General features: G+C 35.4%; 1 protein-coding gene across 1 annotated transcript; it reads left to right on the top strand.

Annotated features, from left to right (window-relative positions):
* Positions 1-12,791: 12,791 nt before the first annotated feature.
* Positions 12,792-21,572, top strand: LOC123866266. Its single transcript, XM_045907720.1, has 2 exons — positions 12,792-15,009; positions 21,556-21,572. Exons 1-2 carry the CDS (start codon positions 12,792-12,794, stop codon positions 21,570-21,572), a joined length of 2,235 nt encoding a protein of 744 aa, XP_045763676.1.
* The last annotated feature ends 3,620 nt before the right edge of the window (positions 21,573-25,192 follow it).

Here is a 25,192-nt window from a genome sequence, read left to right as displayed (position 1 = left end):
TGTGTGTGTGTGTGTGTATGTTTGTTACTCCTTCACGCAAAAACTACTGGACGGATTGGGCTGAAATTTAGAATGGAGATAGATTATACCCTGGATTAGCACATAGGCTACTTTTATCCCGGAAAATCAAAGAGTTCCCACGGGAGTTTTAAAAAACCTACATCCACGCGAACGAAGTCGCGGGCATCAGCTAGTCCTTTATATTTTGGATAATCATGCAGTGGGTATCCACATCTTTCACAGCTCATTATTACACTGCTACTCATAGGTATTTAGGTATATTAAATATTTGTCCACGTGGATTTAGGTTTTTAAAAACCGGCCAAGTGCGAGCCAGACTCGCGCACCGAGGGTTACGTACTCGGGTATTTTTCCGATATTTTTGCACGATAAATCAAAAACTATTATACATAAAATAAATAAAAATCTGTTTTAGAATGTACAGGTAAAGCCCTTTAATATGATACCCCACTCAGTCATTTTAATTTTTTTTTGTGATATAACCACAAATTCACGGTTTTCGGATTTATTCCTTTACTTGTGCTATAATACCTACCTACCTGCCAAATTTCATAATTCTAGGTCAACGGGGAGTACGCTATAGGTTTTCTTGACAGACACGACATACGGACTACGGACAGACAGACTGACAACAAAATGATCCTATAAGGGTTCCATTTTTCCTTTTGAGGTACGGAACCCTAAAAATCCCGTAGGAACTCTTTAATTTTCCGGGATAAAGCAGCCTATAGGATGCAAGCTATCTCTGGACCAAATAGATGATGCTAGCGACTTCTTCAGTGTGGATTTAGGCTTATTTAAATTCCGAGGGAACTTTTTGACTTCCCGGAGCCCTTCTCCTTTCCCGGGGTACAAGCTACCTCAGTATCAAATTTCGTTAAAATCAGAAGACAGACAGATAAACATAGTTTCATATTTATAATAAATTGTTAGTATGGATTAACTAGGTAGCGAAAGTTTCACACCCTTCTAATGTAGTTAGCGGCTAAAATTAATACTCGTGTGAAGTATTACGGATGTATGTGTACGGAAAACATTTGGAGCAGTTTATTCAATTCAGCGGGTCCCAATTAAATCTGCTTTCCGACCAATCTCTCAATCAACGTGTGTAATTAATGGTTATCGTGTAACGCGCTTCGTTAGTGAACGCTGTTTATGTTTCTGATTACCGAGTGAGGTCTTTTTAACCCCCGACCCAAAAAAGGGATGTGTTATAACTTATAAGTTTGACGTGTGTATCCGTGTATCTGTCTGTGGCATGGTAGCTCCTAAACTAATGAACCGATTTTAATTCAGTTTTTTTGTTTGAAAGGTGGCTTGATCGAGGGTGTTCTTTATTTATTTATTTATTTATTTATTTTTTGGATTAACAAACGGTAGCACACAAGCGGTAAAAAACAGTAATAATATAGATATAGTAATATTATATGTGCTACCCACTACGTCAACCACATATTATTAATTATACTTTACTACATAGTTACATCTATAAATTAATATTAGTGTTGTAATTAAAAATATATTAGTTAATTTATCGTCTATATTCTAATTATCCTACAGCCTTAGTTTAATATAGTATTATTATTTTTAAGAGAATCTATGACCAGCTTCTTGAAAGAGCCCACGCGAGTCGAAAAGATATCAATATTACCAAAGCATGCATTATATGACTGTGTCATTCTCCATAGTGGTGAGCGTTTGCCAGAATTTGTACGACATTTTATAATAGCAAAAAGTTTATGCGTCTGATTACTACGTACATGACTTCTAACTGGTACTTTATAGCAGAGTTTACGAGTTAAGGGAATACAATCGTATTTGTTATGACACAGATCAAATAAGAGCATAGCTTCAAGTTGTTTGCGCCTCGACTGTAAGTCTAGTATATTATATTTTAAAAGAAGTTGGTCATAGGGAAGGTATCCTCTTGTGCATTTATAGTGCATCCTCCGTAAAAATTTTTTTTGTATAGTTTCTAATCTCTTAACATATTTATCGTAATAGGGATTCCAAATACAAACAGCATATTCCAGTTGAGCGCGAACAAGCGATTTATACAAATGTAGATAGGTAGCAACTCTCTTGAAATTAGTACCGGTCCGCATTATAAATCCATACATTTTATATGCTTTATTCACAATATTTTGTACATGCGTGTCTAAATGTAACTTACTATCCAATGTTATTCCTAGATCTTTAATATCACTAACCTTCTCTAGAGCCTCTCCACAGAGCGAATATGTATAGTAGCTAGCGGATTTCTTTTTTGTAAAAGTAATATGCTTACATTTATTTAGGCTTAGATTAAGTTTATTTTGTGAACAATATATAGTAAATCTATTTAAATCAGCTTGAAGATGGTCATGATTATCTCGTAGTTCAATTGTTTTAAATATTTTAAGATCATCTGCATATAGTAGGAAATTACTATGCTTAAAGCATTCATGAATATCGTTTATGAATAAAATAAATAAAAGAGGTCCAAGAATTGATCCTTGAGGAACTCCAGAAGTAATCATAACCAATTTAGATTCATGACCACTGATAATAACTCTTTGAGTACGACCTGATATGTATGATTTAAACCATCGCCAAAGATCACCACGTATACCGTTATAAGCTAATTTTTCTAATAAGCGTTTATGATCTACCCTGTCAAAAGCTTTTTGAAAGTCCGTATAAATGCAGTCTGTTTGTCTGTTGTTATCTAAATCTTCAAATAACTGGGAAGAAAAAACAAGAAGATTAGTTACTGTTGAGCGTTTCTGCACAAATCCATGTTGTTGTGGTATTATAATCTTATGTAGCAGTGGATAAATGGAGTCGTGTACAAGCCGCTCAAAAACCTTAGAAAGTACAGGCAAAATAGATATCGGTCGGTAATTTTCTACGTTCTTTTTGATCCCCCTTTATGTACAGGCACTATGCGAGCCATTTTCCATTTCGTCGGAAATATGCCTTGTTTAAGACACATACTGTATAAAATGTGCAGTGGTTTGTAAATGGTAGTAGCAGTGGCTTTGAAGAAAATTGGAGGTATATCATCCAACCCAGATCCCTTCGTTACATCCAACTTTTTTAGAGCTTTAATTACATTTTCAGTCGTGATAACAGTTTGACTGATAATGTCACACACTATTTCATCCTTACCAGTGCAGTCAATATTATCTATGTCAAAGTCATTAGTAAGAGTAGATGGTACAAAAACCGAGTTAAAAAAGTCAGAAAATAAATTACATGCATCGATCGGGGTGTTAGCTATATTGTTTTTGTAAAATACATTGTAAGGTATACGGGAATTGTTTTTTATATTAGAAAAATATGTCCAAAAATAGTGTGCATTTACTTTTATATTATCTTCTACTATGTTCATATATTCACTGTAACGACGTTTCGATTCTTTTTTAAAACGATGCCTGAGTCTACAGAACACCTCATAGTCTGACGTATTATTATATTTTTTCCATTTTATCCAAGCCCTTTTTTTATCTTTAAATATATGAATTAAGGGTGAATTAAACCAAACTGGGAAGCTCTTAGCCTTTATAATTTTAGATGGAATATATTTACGTATAAATCCATATACTGTTTCATAGAATACATCGACAGCTTCATTAGCAGATTTGTCTTGAAAATGTCTTCTTAGCTATAATTCAAGAAAATCGGTTCAGCCGTTTGAAAGTTATCAGCTCTTTTCTAGTTATTTCTGTAACCTTCACTTGTCGGGGGCGTTATAAATTAATTTACACTTGTTACAATAAGTAGTGACACGTACCTACTACTCGTAGCTTACTTGCCTCCATTTTTATGGGTTGCATATTCATGTACAATGTGTAAAGTGTATCTTCTATATGGATGTCATTTTTTGATCGATTTAATTAGTTTTTTCAGTTTACGTCATTATTTTTATCCTAGTTTATAATAAGGTAATAAAAAAATTACAGTAAAATACCCTATTCAAATTAGTCTGCGTGACTCTTTGATTTTTCGGAATGAAAATTAGCTTATGTTTATCCGCCTTCAGGATTCATCATTCAAGCCTGCCATACCTTTATCAGTTGTTTCTCGGTTAAACTGATGATCCCGGAAACAAACTCCCGATCTCCAGAATATGATGCCGAAGTCTAAACCACTAGGCTACCACCTTTTTATTTTTTGACTTTAAACATTAAAAAAAAATGTAAATATTATTTTACCTGTGTAAATAAAATGTCCCGCAATCATTATGAAGAATACCATACCAGTGTAGAATAAAAAAGATAGAGTCGTCTGCAGCGGACAAGAGTTTTGTAAAATAAAAAAGTTGTTTCTAACGGCAGTGAGCAGCGGCGATTGCTCACGCTGCTGCACGTTGGGCCGATTCATTGCGCCTGTTGTTTTACATTTCATTCGTCTGGGATGAAAAATTGAAAAAGCCTCGATTGGTTGCCGTCAGCAATAGAACAAATAGGCTAGCTCGTTTGGTCTCCGACGTTTTCAATGGCACGTCGATGCTCCACGTAATATACCTAGTTGCACGGGATATTCAGAATACGTTCACTGGCATTTTATGCAATTAAAAGCCGATTCACACCAATACGCGTGACACGTGCGTAACGACGCGCGTAAGCCCCTAACACACCGGGTTACGCATATTACGTCCACGCTTTACGCAAGCGGTGTGCCATGTTTCATACAGTTCCATACATTACAACGCAATGCTACGCACTACGTCTACACTTACGCAGCCTATGTGGACGAGCTATTAGTGTTAACTCTCATTTTGTTGGTTATTTTATCTGATAAGATAAAATTTGTGTCAGATACTTGCATAAATCTTGAAATTGATTCAAAATGTTTTATTGTGGAAGATCCTTTATGCAGATCTTTTCGTTGTAAGTACATGTTATGGTTTTAGTTTTAAATTATTTGGTACGTAAGTAAATAAATAAATCCTAGGTAGGTAGATAAATAGGTATATATGTTACCGGCAGTGTGTGTAATTCAGTCATTCTATAAGATACCTAGCCATTCCATGAAATACCGGGTTTGTTTTGGCAAAGCATAAAATTTGTAATCTATCGTTAACCATTTCATACATTTCCTAGGCATTGTATACAATTTTTAGGCATTCCATACAATTTGTAAAAGCTTCTAGGAAGTGAATGATTAGCATCGTTTTAACTCAAAGACAAGAATATTGTTTGGTAAATAAAATGTTAACAAGTGTAAATTAAAAATTTATAACACCCCTGACAAGTGAAGGTTACAGTAACTAGAAAAGAGCTAATAACTTTCAAACGGCTGAACCGATTTTCTTGAATTATAGCTAAAAACACTCTCGAGCAAGCTACCTTTCAAACAAAAAAAACTAAATTAAAATTGGTTGAATATTTTAGGAGCTAAGATGCCACAGACAGATACACAGATACACACGTCAAACTTATAACACCCCTCTTTTTGGGTCGGGGGTTAAAAATCACCTCTGTCATGATTGTTGATTATTTTTTTATTAAGAAAACAAGAAAAAGTCTCGAAGGAAAAGTTATCGTTACTGCAATATCACTTCGCCTCGCATAATAAAATATGGAGATGAGTTACGGGAATTGATTCGAAGCACAAAGGAGGCTGCAAGCTGCTTGTAGACAGCCAGATTTCGGCAGTAATTTCCCGCGAGGCTACACCTATATCTCACAACACTGAAGATATTTTGAATACCTACTACTCCAAAATCCCAGTGCAGCCAGAGTTACTTATTTTCCGACAAGCAAAGTGCGTGGGATAGTGTAGTGTTAATGTGTACCTACTTTTAACGTAGGTCATTTTAAACCCCCGACCCAAAAAGAGGGGTGTTATAAGTTTGACGTGTGTATCTGTGTATCTGTCTGTGGCATCGTAGTTCCTAAACTAATGAACCGATTTCAATTTAGTTTTTTTTTTGAAAGGTGGCTTTGATCGAGAGTGTTCTTCGCTATAATCCAAGAAAATCAGTTCAGCCGTTTGAAAGTCATCAGCTCTTTTCTAGTTACTGTAACCTTCACTTATCGGGGGTGTTATAAATTTTTAATTTACACTTGCTGCTAGCTTGTGCCGACGGCCAATTTTAAGATATCAGCTGCTAAAGGTAGGTACGTAGAAACATAAAGTACTCAATTTCCTTAAAGTCTGAGTGCTGATTTTTATGTATATTTCTTAAGAATCATAATATAAAAATTACGATTATGACTAAAATAAGTATGTTGTTTTTGCGAGCTTTAAAGCATCTGGCAGAAATTATCGCTAACGGCACAAGTTAATGGATATGCGTGCGTTAATAGTGCACACTAATACTACACTATCCCACATATTTTGTTTCTTACTAAATAAGTAAATATTCTGGTGGTCCTGGGATCTTACAATGGGTTTTGCAATGATAACAAACCCGCGAGAAAGTGATATCGCACAGGTTGTGCTTGGGTTGCGGAACAAATAAATCTTTAAATGAGAATTGAGAATGTCAAGTTATCTCACCGGCTTACTCGTGGAATTATGAAACGAACTTTCATTTTCTAACATGGAAGATGGCTTTTCAATGAACATTTTGATTGACGTTTCAATTTCATCCCCAACTTTGGCAAAGAGATTTGTCCTTATTTTCTTATCATCCTACGTTTAAGCATTAAATTATCGTTATAATATCTGTTATAAACATTCTTCATTAGCGTGGCAGATAACGATTTCAAAATTATAATATGTTTTGATAGTCTGTCATTTATTATGATGTAAGCCACAGCCCTCTACGCGCCGCTACGCACTACGCGCAGTACTACGCAGGGTCTGCCATTGCTAATCATTCTTTGAAGCAATTTAGTTTTCGTCATTTTGGCGTTGATAGCAGCTGCAGTGAGCGACATATTATGAGCGTAATCGAAACTAAATGTTGTCGTATATCTTTTTCAGATACCAAGTATAATAATAGGCATGTCCATTTCTGTGACGTAAGCAAATAAACAGTGTTATACTTCGGCATACTTCCACTGATTTTCTTTCAATTTCTAAAACAAAATGTAACGCAAGTTCCATAAAGCTATTAATACGTCCATGGCAAGTTCACAAAAGTGACATAATAAATCGAAACTAGAACTCCACGAAACTAAACATTCTCTGGTTTAGGATGCAATTAAACTTTGAGGTTTGTTCGACTTCATTTAATTTTCGTTACTGGCAAGTTACTGGCTTACTTAAAAGTATCTTCACTGTGACAGAAATTTTGCAGATGATTAAAAAATAATTCATTTGATTTCTACAGTTATTCTTAGCTTCACAAGTGGTACCTATTTAAAAAAAATCTCTTAGCAGTTTTATAAAGCATTTTTAAAGAGACATACGAAACTTTATAGCATATTGAAGTGTAGTAATAGTGATGACTACACACTTCAAGTTAAAATCTTTACTTTATCTACTACATAGATGGTTTGGTCAGAGAAAGTAATTCATGTAAATTATTCCTAATCGTGTGGATGGTCATAGAACTCGATGGAAACAATTGATCAATTTCAGGTTGAGATCTACACAGAATCATTGATTTTAGACTTATTGTGAAGTTTAACGGCATAATATAATGTAATGTAAATAAAATGTATCACAACGCTCTCGCAGCATCGCAGTCTCGTCGTGACCACGACTCTGCAACTGGGTAGAAATATCTATAATTCAAAATTACAAATTAATCGTGGTATATGCCCGTTATCTACATTATACCTAATTTATTTACATTATATTAAACAAAACCATGATCTTCAGAGATGAAAGACGACCACATAGATAGAGAAATCGTAACTTCAAAGTAAAATGTGGACCTCATTGTTATGAAACGGCCACAGACACTGCCCAGTACAGTAGATAAGATTTTTTCAAAGTCGTCGCTTCAGCATTTAAGCGAATGAAGTCAGTTTACACGCTGCGCTCGAAGAATTGAGCTTCGCCGTTCTTTAGTCATTTGAAATTCAGAATAAAAACGTGCCGTGGGTTCGAAAAAAGCGAGCTGTGACTGTAATATTTTTGCATTCTGAGCAGTTACTATTCTTTTAACTATAATGAAAACTATTTTGAGTTCTGTTGATTTAAGAATTCTCGTTCCAGTAATTGTTTCGATCAATAGTCTTATACCGACAAGCTTCAAACAAAACTTGAAGAAGCTTTTATTTGACTGTTGGATCAAGGTCTGGGTACATAGACATTATAATTACCTATTACGTAGCTGGGTAGGTACAGGTGATACCATCAGTTTAAACTATCCCATTGTCAGTGGATATGTTTCCGTATATTGTAAATTTTTTAAGCACTAGATGCTCCCACGCTTTCGTTCGTGCGGATTTTTTTTACGCCATGGGTTCTTTGATTTGAATAAAAAGTAGTCTAGCCATCTCCTAGACTCAAGTTGTAATAAATTTCATCAAAATCGGTTAAAGGGATGAGCATTGAAAAAGTAACAAACAGACAGACAGACAATTAACACGAACACACTTTCGAATTCATAATATTAATATAGACTTTTTGTAATATGCATGTAGGTACTAATACACAAAAAATGGGAAGAGTTTATTTAAATAAATGTTCAGCTATTTTCAGAGTTTATTTTTGAACATAGTTTATAATGGGGCGTTTCGCAAATATACAAACTTTGGAAGATGTAGAAGGCAGTTTGTAGGTAAACGCAAGATTCCATTGTTAATTTCCCGCGAGGCAGCACCTCTATCTTATACAGCTTACGGCAGAGAAGATATTTACGCTCACTTAAGCACCTATTTCCGCTTACTTTAACAATTAAGTTTTAGATTAAATTGGTATAGCCATGAGTAAAACGAAATATAAGTTCCATAATGAAACATTTTGTAGATAAATAATAAATTTAAAAAAAATACGATTGTCTAGAAAGATGAACACAAAATTGGACTTTTTTAACGAAAAATATTAAATCTTTAATTCCGTCCTAAATCTACATGGAAGCAGTTGCGGCATTTTATAGATAGCTTGTAAGTATCCTGGATATGGACGTAGACTAGGTTCTCTTAATCCCCGAAAATCAAAGAGTTCCTACAGGATTTTTAAAAACCTAAATCTATGCAGAACTTCGACACCTAGTATTAATATAAATGTATGGTTTATTTATAACTTTTTTTACGGAAAATGCATTGAAATAAATTACTCCGAGAGTATTTAGGTATAGGTCGTGTAACAACAAGTAGTATGCAAAGACACTATCGAGTCACGTTACGTCGCGTGACGCGGTTAGACGCCCGGAGTACGACAACCGGCGATATTTCATCGTCTCTTTATCACCTACTTGCTATAAAAGTTTTATAAGCGATGGAATACCACCATTAACATAAGGACTGCTACTTAAAACATATTTTAAGAACACCTTGAAAAAGTTGAAAATATTATTATTCAATGTAGGGTGTAGGTAAACATGGAGATGTTTATAAAATTCTTATTCTTACGGCACTATATCGGTCCCGGTCGGATGAGAGATGAGATGTAATGATGTAATACAGGGGCAGAGCGGAAGTGCAAACACTATGCACAAGTCAAAGCAGACGTAATTTCCATTTTGGGTTCCATAGGTCCGTACGAAACTTCTACAGGCAAAAAAATTATCAAAAATATTGTAATTATTGTGATGATTACTACTATTTTTATCCCCCGACCCAAAAAGAGGTATGTTATAAGTTTGACGTGTGTATCTGTGTATCTGTCTGTGGCATCGTAGCTCCTAAACTAATGAACCGATTTTAATTTAGTTTTTTTTTTGTTTGAAAGGTGGCTTGATCGAGAATGTTTTTAGCTATAACCCAAGAAAATTTCATCTGCCGTTTGAAAGTTATCAGCTCTTTACTAGTTATTACTGTAACCTTCACTTGTCGGGCCTGGATATGTTTTGGGCCATTCTTCTTTAATCTGAACCTTCTCAATTTTATTTTAATTTTGCAATATTATCTATTACTCTCACGTCCGTGTATAAAATAAAAAAACATAAAATACAAAAATAGATTAACATACTTACAGAATTTAATTTAAGTTATACATTTAACAAATAGACCGCCACAATAAATATAATTTATAATATAATTTAAAATTAAGCATAGGTACTGCATACCTACATAAAAACAAACTAAGTTTCATAAATATAACATTAATACATAACATTACTTTTGTTATTATTAATTCTCATAAAACTTTGGGACATAATGCTAGGCTAGGCATAAGCTTTGCAGGCAAACCGGATTCAATATGGCTGAGAACTTTAAGTCCTGTTTGCTAACAAGTGACCCGTTCGGAGTTCACTCAATTTTAACTTATAACTATATTATCAGAAAACTTCTTTATAAAATTACAGTATGAAACGAAATGTTCTTTTTATGAAAAACGAATAGATTTTATCGATAGAAGATAGAGCTAACTCTAAGTGAATGAAGACTTGAATAACAACTCAACTCTTCAATAAAAAATCCACTCTGGATGTTTATTGTTTTACAAAACTGTTGTTTGTCGGTTTATTTGCCTCTCCGCGTATCACGCAAAATCACTGCACTAAAGTTACTAGTTCAGAATAGTTTGCAGAGCTTTGTTGTATTTTTTACATGGGTTTTTGGCAGATTAAAAGCAAATAGGCTAGATGTCTCTATGTAACGGTTCTAGCCTTTGTCAAAATCGGTGAAAAAGATCCCAAAATAAAATTAATTATTGCGAAATTTATAAAAGCGAAGCCATAGTAAATTAACAAAAATCGAATTATTTTAAAATTCAGATACAAGTTTATCCTTGATATTTAACATAGTTTTTTTATAGTACCTGTAATATCAATTTATGATCGACCTTTCTCTCAGTTTATGTAAATATTACCATCCTTGCAGCATCAGAAACCAGCAAGTTTTAAAATGCAAATTATTATATTTATTATATTTTGTTTTCATCTAACACACACGGCATACCAGTATTTTACTGGGGTATTCTTCTAGTATCTATCTATAAACAAAGTGTTAGATACCTAATACATCAGTAACATCCAGGCAAGCTGAGGTTAGTGTAGTTGAACAAAAAATAGTATCCGTGCTGGGAGATAATATGAGGACTTAAAGAATTTGTTTAGAACTCCAAAGTTATAATCTGCAAACAGCTGATCGTGGAAATGAACTCGTAAAAAACTTTTGTGAACTCGAATGACTCGAATTAATGGCACTAACTATTTGTTACTATAACATCATATTTTGTCATAACATTTTAATAAGGTTTATCATACACGCAGTATAGAAACTGATTGATGAAAGCTATGAACCTATTTGGAGTATGCTTACAGGCGAGTTTGCAAGAACATTCAAACTGCTGAATATAGAAACTAGAAATTTTTCGTGCATATCTTTACAGAACACAAAATTTGCTTATTACTTTATAGCGTAGAAAAGCGTAGAAGGAAAGATTATCAAAAATTCTACCAGAGTTAAACTGTTCAATCGTTATTAAAATAAACTGAAGTGACAAGCGATGAGTTGCAGGAATAGGCAAAGCGCATTATAACTAAAGTAGCAACTGGTGCGGTTTGGCACCGCAATGGGATTACCGACGGCACTAGAAGTATGCGCACGGCTGCTAACCCGATTTTATTGTCGTCATACAACTCTTTTTGAAGCTTTCAGCTTTGCTTTTAGACCTTTATCTACTACATTAAAATTGAAGAGTACGTATTACAGCTTAATAGAATAGTGACTGACTTTTCTTTGTTCTACCATTTCCTTTATAATAATACTCCTTGATGCCCGCAATTCCGTCCGCGTTTTAGATGACTTTATGTTTTAAAAATCCCGCGGGAATTCTTTGATTTTGCGGTATTAAAATAGCCTATGTATAATTTAGGACATAAGCTATCTCCGTTCCAAATTTCAGCCAAATCGATTCAGTTATTGTAGATATAATAGTTTAACACAAATATCCAATCTTTTACATATTTTATGATATTAAGTAAGATAACGTCGTTGTTATTTCGCTGAAAGCGTTCGTTGTTAAGACTCCGTTGCTAATTAATCAGCCATGCCAATTCAGGTAAGAAAATTCTTGAATTGATTTCTGGCAAGCAGTGGATTTATTTAGACACTGTGTACTGATCTAAAGAAAAGGTATTTCAAGTTGTATTGAAGTGGTTTTAGTAGTTATGTATTTTTACCACACCTTTGTTTACTTTTTCTCAGATTTCCATTTTAATGGTAAAAGGAAACTCTTTGTTCGGCTTTTTCGTCAAGCACTATTTCGACACGTTTGGACTATAAACAAAAATAACGAATGAAAGTAGGTATTTCCTTCGTAAGAAAACATATCGAAGTTAGACTAAGCCGAAGATAATATGCTTAGCTATTATGACGTTTTTCACCCTTGATTTCACCTCAATCTAAGATTACGTATTAACATACAGAACATACTTTTTTCGAATATGGATTTCCGATTTTCTTGGATTATAGCTAAGAACACTTTCTTAGCTATAATCCAAGAAAATCGGTTACGTTTTTAAGTTACTGTAACCTTCACTTGCCAGGGGTGTTATAAATTTTTAATTTACACTTGTAATAATAAGTAAGTAGATTCCTGACAACCGATGTCAACCGAGATGACATTTTTTTCCAACAACAAATAAATTATTTCACAAAATATTATTAAACATCCAAATATGAAGCCAAAAAGAACTAAAAGTTGTATATATAAACAATAAACATGAAGAACAATAATAAAATAATAACATGGACTCCATAGTAATTTGTTAAATGGAAACTCGACGACATCGACATGCCAGCGCACATACAGCACAAATAACATCTGGTGTTGACTCGTCGTCGGACGAGGATTATAGGACCCCGCCGTCATCTACGGGGTCCGCCGATGACACCAGGCCACTGAGACGAGCACCACGACGACGAGCAACACACCCACCACCGGAAGGCTTGGAGCAACAGGAGCTGCGTGCTCCTACGACTGCTTCCGCCGCCAGTGGTGTAGTGCGTCGCATGAGATGGACTCAACGAATGAATGAGAACGTCATGCGAGCGTACTATAGGGCGACAGATGGGGGAACTAATCTCACTGGGTATCGCTCAAGAATGGTGTCTTTGTTTCAGGCCCTTGAACCGACAGTGACCGTGTCCGCTCAGCGGCTATCGGATCAGGTGCGAGTTATTCAGCGTCGTCGTGTGCTGGATGAATCTACACTTGATCGGTTGCGCTTAAATTTACCACAAGTTATTACTACCGGTAACTCAACTCATAAATCTCCACAAATTCCGAGTGTTATAGAGATTTTAAACACCCAAGAGGAGTTACAAGGTGGTTTAGATTTGGCGGTAAGTAACCAGAATGATGAGCAAATGAGGAGGACTTTGGAGGATGCGATTTTAGAGTTTAGATCTGTGCCTAACAACCTTAGACCGAAACTACCTCGTTTGCCTGTCCATAGACGAAATATGGCGTTGATGGCAGTTCTAGACAAAATATTAGGTACATATTTAGAAAGTTCATATGACCTAAATGATACGCATTCGATCCTATACTGTGGAGCTGTTGCAGCATGTCGGATAGCTTCTATCAAATTTCCAGAGCTGCATAGAGCTGTAAAAAGACCAAATACAGCTCCAGCTTGGCAGGCTGGGATCGAAAGGCGTATCTCTTTGACTAGAACTCTCATTGCAAAGCTGATCTGTTTTAGGGCGGGCAATAGTCGCCCGAGGATAATGCGATTTGTACACCAAGCATTTGCTGGGACTAATATTAGTCCCTCTCAGTATTTGTCTTTGGTTACGGATCGTATTGACTTCCTGAAACAGAAAGTCTATGCATGGGCACAACGCATTAGGCGCTTTAGAAAACGCATTGATCGAGCTTCTCAGAATCGTATGTTCCAAAGTGACCAACGGAAGATGTACAGGAATTGGGAACGACCTAGAGGTTGTATGGTCGATGGAGAGCTTCCTACACCTGATTCTACGTCAGATTTCTGGCGTAGCATTTGGTCGGCTCCCATAGATCATACCGAAGGTGAGTGGATGAATGTTGTGAGGGATCAGTGCGCTACGGTGGTAGAGATGAATCCTGTAACCATTAGTGCTGAGGATGTAAGATGTGCAATTCGTTCAGCATCGAACTGGAAATGCCCGGGGCCGGATGGGCTGCACAACTTCTGGCTTAAATGGTTCCGTAGTGCACATCCTGTCTTAGCAACACAATTCCAGAACTCCATTGACTCTGGATCGTTACCGACACTCATGACAACTGGTGTCACGTTCTTGATACATAAGTCCGGAAGTACCGCAGACCCAAAAAACTATCGCCCTATAACCTGCTTACCGACCATCTATAAGCTACTTACATCTATTCTAACCACAAAAATAACTATGCATATTAATGCAAATAATATTTTGGCCCAGGTTCAGAATGGATGTAAGGCTAGGGCACGCGGTACAAAGGAACTACTCCTCATTGACACTGCTATTTGCCAACAGGTTCGGCGAAATAGAAAAAATCTAGTGGCTGCTTGGATTGACTACAAGAAGGCCTATGATTCAGTGCCTCACACGTGGCTCATGGAGATCATGAGGTTGTATAAGGTCGATGCAACTCTATGTTCTTTCCTTGACTCATGTATGAGTCAGTGGATGACAGTCCTTCGTCAACCAGGTGGTGATGAGTTTTTTGAATCAGCTGAACCGATAAGGATTAAGCGGGGAATTTTCCAGGGGGACAGTTTGAGCCCTTTATGGTTTTGCTTGGCACTGAATCCTCTCAGTACACTACTGAAGGATTCAGGGTTAGGCTATCGTCTTCGCAAGGGGGGTGAGGTCATATCTCACTTACTTTATATGGATGATCTCAAACTGTATGCATCTAAACGAACAGACCTTGTGAAATTGCTAAAGATTACTCAGAACTTTAGCAATAACATAGGGATGGAATTTGGTGTTGACAAGTGTGCGATTATCAATATAGAGCGAGGTAGGGTTGTGAACTCTGAGAATTTAGTTCTTTCAGAAACTTTGATTCTTAGATCTCTCTGTGAAGGTGAAACATATAAATATCTTGGAATGTCAGAAGCACTTGGTATTGAAGTGAGGACTATGAAACAGGCAGTGGAGGAACGTTTCTTTGGCCGCCTAAAAAAAGTTCTCAATAGTCTTTTATCTGGTGGCAACAAAGTACGTGCCTTTAATGGCTGGGTTATGCCTTTACTTATATACACTTTTGGCATTCTAAAATGGACTCAAACCGAACTGGATGCCTTGGATCGAAGGATCCGAAAATTGTTGACTACATATCGTATGCATCATCCACGTTCATCTGTTATGAGATTGTATATCCCACGCAAGTGTGGAGGGCGTGGTTTTTTAAATGCCAAGAACCTTCATAATCGTGAGGTATGCAATCTCAGAGATTATTTTCTCAAAGTAAATGTGGGAATACATAGGGATGTAGTTGCAGTTGATAAAGGTCTTACTCCGCTTTCCTTAGGCAAAAATAACTGGCGTAAGCCCATAGTGCTTAGCACTTCGGATCGCATAGCTGTATGGAGGAGTAAGGAGTTGCATGGAAGATTCTACAAGGCCTTAACTAGGCCGGATGTAGATTCCATAGCCTCTGTATCCTGGCTACAGTTTGGGGACCTCTTTGGGGAAACCGAAGGTTTTATCTGTGCAATTATGGACGAAGTTATTAAGACTAATAATTACCGGAAACATATAATGAAAGATGGAACGCTTGACATTTGTCGTGCGTGCCATCTTCCTGGGGAATCCCTCAGACATATTGTTTCCGGTTGTTCTTATCTTGCTAACGGCGAATACTTGCACAGACATAATCAAGTAGCCAAGATAATCCATCAACAACTTGCTCTTCAGTATGGCCTTGTAGATACTGAGGTGCCGTACTATAGGTACGACCCAATGTCAGTTCTTGAAAATAGCAGTGCCCTGCTTTACTGGGATCGGTCGGTTATCACTGACAGGTATATTGTAGCCAATAGACCTGATATAGTGCTAGTTGACCGATCAGCGCGTCGAGCAATGATTGTTGATGTCACTATTCCACATGATGATAATCTAGTGAAAGCAGAAAAGGAAAAAGTATCGAAATACTTGGACCTGGCCCACGAGATTACCGCCATGTGGAGTGTTGACTCAGCGATTATTGTACCGATAGTTGTATCAGTCCACGGTCTTATTGCGAATAGTTTCGACCAACATCTTAAGAAACTGTCGCTTAACTGTTGGATCAAGGGTAGGATACAGAAGGCAGTGGTTCTTGAGACGGCACGCATTGTGAGGAGGTTCCTCACTCTGGAGCCCTGACCACTAGCGGCTTGGGTCCAACCCACCCCGCTGCTAGTGGGATATATTTTATCATATTTTTATTCAATGATTTTTTTTTTCCGTTACTTTAGTTTTTTGTTGTTTATGTTATTTTATTTCTCTTTTGTTTCTGTTATTTATTGATTTTGTTGTTGATGTTATTTTATTTTTTGTTGTTTCTGTTATTTTTTCTGTTGTTTTCGTTATTTTATTGTTTAAAAATAGGATAAAATGTGATAAATAAATAAATGAGAGAAATAGTAAGTAATATTTACCCTTCAAAGGACTAAAAAGTTGACACCCCATTTGTTTAAACCATATCATAAAAATATATGCAAAGCATGTTTAGGCGCTATGAGCTTGTGTTCACGACACACAACTTCGTAAACTATTTGCATTCTGTTGGTTTTCAACGCGATAGATATCAGCGAAACTTTGAATGTTATCAGATGTTATCATTCAATTGTTAACAAAGGAATCCTACGAAGTTGTTTCATATTATTACTATAACGATCTATTCTGATGAATATATTATAATATAATACAAATATTATGATAATTAATTGTGTACTGTGAAATTAATTACTTTTTTTATATAATTTACTAGCCAGATTTCAAAGTGGTGATTTTGTAGAGAATACAGATTTTGTTAGAATTCTATTGATACGGTATCGCCAGTCCGTTTTACTGATGTTTAAAAACGTTGTTTGGTAGGTACATTGACACCGTATTTTATATTTTTATTTATAACTAGGTACATAAAAATGTTTATGTAAGGTATGTTAGTAGGCGTAATGGAGTTAGACTGTAGTTAGTTTGTGATAACGATACCCTACTTTGAAAACTATGTCCGTGATGTAAACGCTTTTAGCGAAATGTACCAAGTAGCTTCTTCTCTACCTACTAGAGGCGTCAATTATAATAATAGGTGTACATAGCTTATGGCTTTTTAACCCCCGACCCAAAAAGAGGGGTGTTATAAGTTTGACGTGTGTATCTGTGTGTCTGTGTATCTGTGTATCTGTGTATCTGTCTATGGCATCATAGCGCCTAAACGAATGAACCGATTTTAATTTAGTTTTTTTTGTTTGAAAGGTGGCTTGATCGAGAGTGTTCTTAACTATAATTCAAGAAAATCGGTTCAGCCGTTTGAAAGTTATCAGCTCTTTTCTAGTTACTGTAACCTTCACTTGTCGGGGGTGTTATAAATTTTTAATTTACACTTGTTTCATAATTTTATTTAGTTAAACCATCATATGAATCCATACTCCCATACTAACGTTACTATAAATGCGAAAATTCTCTGTCTGTCTGTTACCTTTTCACAGCCCATTTGTATAACCAATCTTAACTCGGGAAATTCGGTAAAAAGATATTTTATACCACACATGGGCTATTATTTGTCTCGAAAAACTAAAGAGTTCCCACGGGATGTTTAAAAAACTAAAATAATCATGTCAAGTACAGAGATAGATAGCTTGCACCCTAAGCTACTTTTACGTTACATAGGTACGTATCTAAAGTAAAGACGCTCTAAAGACATTTAGGGCGGCTGTTTTTAGAGCGTATATTCTACTATCGAACGTATACTTACGGCATGTACCTAATATGAACATAACATATCTATAGTATACCTAATGTCACAGTACCTAGTCAGGTAAATATACCAGATTCGCAACACGCACGCCGAGAGTATAGCACCGTTTTTCTAAATAGGATCACTTAAATTCTGCACCCGCAGCTTTACCTCCTAAACAGCGATCCCGTAGTTAGTTCGTTTAGGTATATGAACCCCACACAACGTTATTACAGGAATTGAACCTTCGTAGCTATTAGAGCCTGCCGAATAAACTGGGAATTACTAGACACCGTGCCTTCTAGCTACGTTATTAGGTTTAGTAGTCTTTTGGGTAAAGAGGCAACTGCAATATCTTTAGTGAAGACTGGAAAATGTGCGCTACTTTGACCGACTAATGAAATGTTACGAAACCGTGCTCAATCCTGGAAACCTTTTACTGTGTGCTATGATGCAATAAAAGTTCATGGTTGTTTTAACGGGAATCCATACTAATATTATAAATGCGAAAGTGTATCTGTCTGTCTGCCAGCTTTTCACGGTCCATCCGTCTAACCTATTTTGATGACAAGTTGATTCCGTCATTTAATTCCGTTGAGTATTTTCAACGTAATTCACGCACAGCCAAACAGATACGGACATGCAAAACTTTCAAAAATACTGTTTTAACATTTATATTAATAATAATGCTTTCTTTCTTAATTTTCAAACAACTATTTACAGTTTTATTTTATGTTATTATATTAAAAAAATAATTTAAATATAAAGGGCGTCCATTACGTTGATTTAAACATCCATTTCACTTGTACTTTTAAGCAAATAAGATTTTCGTGTTACAAAAGCTTTGAGAGATTTTCGATTTTCAGACCCACGAATTTAATTAAGATTACCTGTTAGCGCAATTTTCTCTTCAATCGTACTTCTAAACCATTTTCCATTAGATTCCATACTAAATTCAATATGCAAATTGTATCTTCCCAAAATGTTTCATAAAGTTAATTTTATTGCCACCGAGGCATACCAGAAACCTAAAAAAATACGAGCCTGGTATTAATTTAAACATTTCAATTGCTAATTTAATATTATTTTAACCTTTTCGATGTTACTTTTAAAAAACAGTTGAATTTCTTCCCAGCACACTGTTTACTTATGAAATACGGCTGCGTGAATATTGTTGGGCTTTTGTTTATTTATGTAATGTTACATCAAAACAAAGCCTATTTGGAGGTAAATTGTCTATTACATGAGATTTTTCATTTAGGCTTTCTGTATTAACAGAAATCCCTACTGAGTAAGTACATACTACTAAAAAGTAGTCTAGGTATGTCCGTCTCAATTATTATCCTTTCGTCAAAATCGGTAAAGCAGATGGGCCGTGAAAAGGCAAGAGACCGACAGACAGATGTGTTTTTCAGAACAACATGAACAAAGCCAGCGATGGCTTGTCTATAGGACTGGCGCCAGCGCACTGGCTTCATATAAACCATACTATAAAGAGGAAGGTAAAAAAATATTTAGGAACACAGAAAGAGCACGGCTTTTACAACGAAAAATATTGAAATAGAATAAACTCCCGTTTTATCAAAAAGTTTCCATCGCTGTTATTTTAAAGTTTGCGTTTATCTTATAAACTGGTGAAAAAAAAAAAAAATGTTCTTTTTCACACAAATCTTCAATTTCTGTACACTACCCATAAAGCGTAGGTATGATATTACTATGAGTTTGTAATAAATTTATTATTTAACCTAGTTTTTAAGCTGCAAATCCAGACGAAAAATTTTTTTTTTTGTCTTGAGTTAGGCGGTTAAGTAGATTCTTAATAAATAATTCAACCCGGTGAGAAAGCCAAGAGGTTCCAGCTAACATGACGCTTACGGAAATCATATTAATATTTCTTATTATAACTGGTTCAAACTTCGAGGAAAATGCTACTTGGTAAACAGGTTGACTTTAGACATAGTTTCAGCTTTAAATTCTCTCTTGTCTTAAAATTTTCAAAACATTTTTAATGTAAGTAAATACAGGATTTTTCCAGTTAGGTTTTATTATAAAAAAAATATTATAAAAGTAAGTAGAGGATAAGTAACTATTAGGTACGTATGTTACAACTAACTGCAGTACTTCACAAACTTCTAAGATCTCTTCATTAATTCCCTAGGAGTATCGTCTGCCACTATATTATACCTACAATTTTTACTGCAGTTTATTACTAAGAAATTACTGGCGTTTCATTATTCATTAAGCATATATTCACGTTCTATTTTTACTCGTAGAACTTTGTCTATCAATAATTGCATGACAAGTGTAAATTAAAAATTTATAACACCCCCGACAAGTGAAGGTTACAGTAACTAGAAAAGAGCCGATAACTTTCAAACGGCTGAACCTATTTTCTTGGATTATAACACTCTTGATCAAACCACCTTTCAAACAAAAAAAATTAAATTAAAATCGGTTCATTAGTTTAGGAGCTACGATGCCACAGACACATACACAGATACACACGTCAAACTTATAACACCCCTCTTTTTGGGTCGGGGGTTAATAATATAAAACGTGTTCTAGTAACTTATTTTGTGGAAAATAATGATGGCGACCGTAATTGAAACTAGCCTCAACTGTTTATCAGTGATTAGGATAACACTGACGCTATAGCGAGAATGTATGATGGTTATAGGCGGGCTTTGGATAATTAGTTATCGATTCGCAACACGTGCATCCACTATTAGGCTTATAAATAGATTTTGCAATATGACAACGAAGGTACCTATTTATGTAAATCACCTTCGTATTAAAATTTGGTATTAAGTGTTGTTATACCAAAATTTAACAAAGAGGTGTCATACCATATTGTTAAATTAATTTGCTTTTTCTTGCTGGCTAAAAATTATAAAGATGTAAATTTTTTACTCTTTCGATTTTGCGGTACTACATTCTTAAATAAATAAATAAAAAAATATTTCAAGAATAACGATAATTAACTAAAATTAAATAAGCAAAACTTATGTTAACTACTGCACGATTACTACATGAGAATTTCTACGCTACAGGAATGATATTTTCAGTTTCCATAAACTTTTCCTATGATATAAGATACCTACCTAATTACTGCTAATTTTTTTGATCCAAACAAGAGTGTCTAATTATTCAGTAAAATAACAAAGACTATCTAGATAATTAATACTCTTGTTTATTAATTTTTTAATTAGTTATCTATTTATTTGTGTTATTATATATAAAAAAAAGTTTTGATTAAAACATGACAAAATATACATAATGTTAAACAGAAAGCTACTAAAACGAAAAAGGTGATAATATTGATGATACCACAAAAAACGCGAAAAAGTTCTTTCATCTGTTAAAAGTTCACAATATATTGCAAATAAAACATCTATCTGACGCTAGAGGTCAATGCCGTGTCGTAATTGGGACATTGACTCGAATTTTGCATGCTATACATTGCGGGTTTTTAAAAATACTAAATCACTAAAACTAAGAAATATGGCAATTTATTTATTAAGGTTATTGGCGTTCGATTGTGTTAAGTTAAATAAAAAGGCCTTTGTTAGCGTTCTGGTTACTTGGTTACCCATTTTTTTCAACTATTTCCGTTTCGTACAGAATTAGAAGAAGAATAAGGTACCCAATAACTGTATTTCACTCTAAATATATAAAAGGAAAGTCCTAACTCACTATACGGGATAGAAAATAAAGAGGATTAATTTATATGTTCACCAAGCGAAGCCGCGGGCGGTCGCTAGTTACTCATAAGCATAATACGCCTTCACGATACAAATATATGAGTATTTTAGATGTGTTTGTTGAAAGCATCGCAGCAGAACATATAATGAGCAATGAAGTTAGTTATAATTGAGAGGAACTGAGACGCGCCCTGCGGCGGGAGACGGTAACGAGGCTCGCACCTCGCATACTGAGTACTGACACGAAATACGACTGCCTTATCTGTTTACCCAACAACGCATAACCATTACCCATATTACGCCAATTAAAGTTGAGACACTATATTGTTGAACAGAATGATGAATACATTTCTACCGAAACTTGGAACGTTCGAGGAGACATTTATTATAAACTTATTCCCGCGACTTCGTTCGCACGAATTTAGGTTTTTTAAAATCCCGTAGGTAGTGTGTGTGTATGTTTGTTACTCCTTCACGCAAAAACCACTGGACGGATTTGGCTGAAATTTGGAATGGAGATAGATAATATCCTGGATTAGCACATAGGCTACTTTTTATCCCGGAAAATCAAAGAGTTCCCACGGGATTTCGAAAAACTTAAATCCACGCGGGCGAAGTCGCGGGCATTGGCTAGTTTCATATAAATTGGTTAAACGGATGGGCCTTTAAGAACCCCGTGGAAACTCTTTGATTTTCCGGGATAAAAAGTAGCTAACTCTGTACCTTTCATCAAAATCGATTAAACTGTTGGGCCGTGAAAAGCTAGCAGATGGACAGACAGACAGATGGACAGACGTATCATGCCAATGGCGTTTGTTTTGTCGGGTAGGTAGGTTATGTGCTAATCCTGTGGTTAATCGACAGCCAAAGGAAATATTATAGCTTAGGCGAAAAATACTAAATCGCTAAAGCAAGATAAGGCAAAAATAGTTATTGGCATTGGTTAAGGTAGTATAAAATACGCTAAGGTATTGCTAGCGTTCTGGTTACAATATAAAAAGTGTCGACGTATAAAAAGTCAAATTCCATTGAAAACCAGTAGCAGCTTGGAGTACTATTTAAATATACGGTTTTATCTGGAACGACCATTGTGAAACAAATTTTTAAACTTTTGTATTGAATTCCGTAGCGATTGGACTTTGAACAACTGAAACGAGTTTAGTTATTACGATAGAGCTTAGTTTCAAAAAAGTTTCCGATTTTATGTCACCTATATTTATTATTATCATTCTAAAGGGAATGCAAACTATAGAAATAGCTAAAAGTCAACGTACAGCGTGCTGCGTGCGATATTTACCGTCCGCCCCCCACAACTAAACATAGAGGAAAAGCACACTCGAAATACGTTATGCTGCAAGTTTTACCATACCGATTTATTTCTTTTCAACTAAACTTTTCGTTCCTTGTGTGTCATGAATTCAGCAAAGTAAAGGCTGCTTTTATCCAAAATCATAATATGTAATAAGTAAAGGCTGCTTTTATCCAAAATCATAATATGTTCATTGTTCAGTGTTCAGTTTTTGTGACTCTGCTGCCACGCGTTTTGTTCATCCAAGCCTTTATGACACAAAAACTTGATATATTAAACATTATACAAATAAACAGAAACTTGTCTGTTATTCCAATGTATAATTTCATCCAACAACTTATCCCCAACAAATTAATACATCACAAAGACCTTGGCTGCGGATTTCGCATAAACATTCAAATTAATATTAGAGCGACCCTCTGTAGGATTTAATCCACTAGAACAATAACATTGTTAACATCTCATCGCTCTTGGTTAGTAGGCCTACAATTTAGTAGCGCTTAATTAATTAAATTAAGTCATCCGTTAGTGAGTAGGTGGGTAGATATACACTGTTATTGTAATTAATATACCTAGGCATAACAATATTCGTATGGTAATTATAGCATTTGGACTTGAATATTTTATTAAAATTAAATATTATAGGTATCTCTCATAGTATTGCTCACAAACGAGAGGCGAGACACCACTTTTGTTAATCATATTTTACCATTGGTGAGGGTTATCTTAGAATAATAAGACCCGAGTTTAGTACAAGATAGGAGTTTGATTTCGACTTTTTAATAACCCCCGACCCAAAAAGTATTTATATGTGTGTTTATGGGTGTTATAAGTTTGACGTGTGTATCTGTCTGTGGCATCGTAGCTTCTAAACTAACGAACCGAATTTAATTTAGTTTTTTTTGTTTGAAAGGTGGCTTGATCGAGAGTGTTCTTAGCTATAATCCAAGAAAATCGATTCAGCCGTTTGAAAATTATCAGCTCATTTCTAGTTACTGTAACCTTTACTTGTTGGGGGTGTTATAAATTTTTAATTTACACTTGTTTAACTATGATAAGTACCTACCTACTATCAGATGACGTGACAATAATAATAATCGGGACTGGTTTAATGAGTTATCCGAGACACGAAGATTTATGTTTGTAAAAGCCAAATTCGGATCTCCAAAGTTATCCCATCCAGTTTTAGAATTTGATCAGCGTTGCTTACCCAGCGTGATCGGCTGATTTACGCTGCACTGTCGCAACTGGGCAACAATTGAAAGGTCTGGAAATATCCCAGTAAGTAATTATATTGATGAAAATGTAGGAACTTAGGCCTGATAGCAATCCAATCATCAATCATGCCAATATAGTCTATTGTCTTTTACTTTTTTTTATTGTACTGTATCATACATTAATTCCTTTTTATAATGACTTAAAAGTAAGTATATCTACTTAAAACTTTAATGGGTACCAATCCGATATTTTCGATTTATCAAAAATAACTTTTAAGGGGTACTTTACAATTAGCAAGAAAATTCTTAAAACTTTCGCAAACTTTGTTCCGACTCGCGTCAAACTGATCAAGTTCGCCGCAGCACGTCGCAAGTTCCTAACTCTCATTAATTTCTTTGAAGTCTCAACTCCAAGCCACGACTTTTCTAACGTCTGTTCTCCGACAATTATTAAGAAATTTCTTTTAACTCCATTATCGGATGAATATATCTGACATAAACACCAGTTGTTTTCAAATCTCTTAGTGATCTTTTAATTTTTTTAAATCTATTTTAAACAAATTAGTCTCAATTAGATCCACGGAAGTAATACATCACATGTTAGTCTTCCCAGCTTTATTTATATTAATTTTTTACGAGTAGTTTAGTTTAGTAAAAGGTCGCTATCCATTCACGTGCGAATACCAGCAGTGAATTTAGAGTCTACACTCACAACGTTTCGTATTCAGTCAGTCAGTCTCTTTTTCACGGACGATAAAACCGATATCGGACAAGAAATACTACAAAGCGTGGAAAACGAAGCCGCGAATCCATTACCACTATTATAATTGGTAATTGTATCGCGGCGTTCGCAGGCTAGTAAAATTCGTAGAAGAACAAAAATGACCGACACAGATCACAGGATTAGCAAATTATAGTAGTAGTGAGCAGATTATGACGGTCGATGGGGCATTATGGTCTGGAGTGGAAATCACGTACCGGTAATGCGTAGTGTTATTTTATAGGACGACGTCCAGGCCGGTCACTGGGCC

This window comes from Maniola jurtina, chromosome 6 (genome assembly GCF_905333055.1).
Source record: "Maniola jurtina chromosome 6, ilManJurt1.1, whole genome shotgun sequence".
Classification (NCBI taxonomy): domain Eukaryota; kingdom Metazoa; phylum Arthropoda; class Insecta; order Lepidoptera; family Nymphalidae; genus Maniola; species Maniola jurtina.
This window is presented reverse-complemented; position numbering and strand designations above follow the sequence as displayed.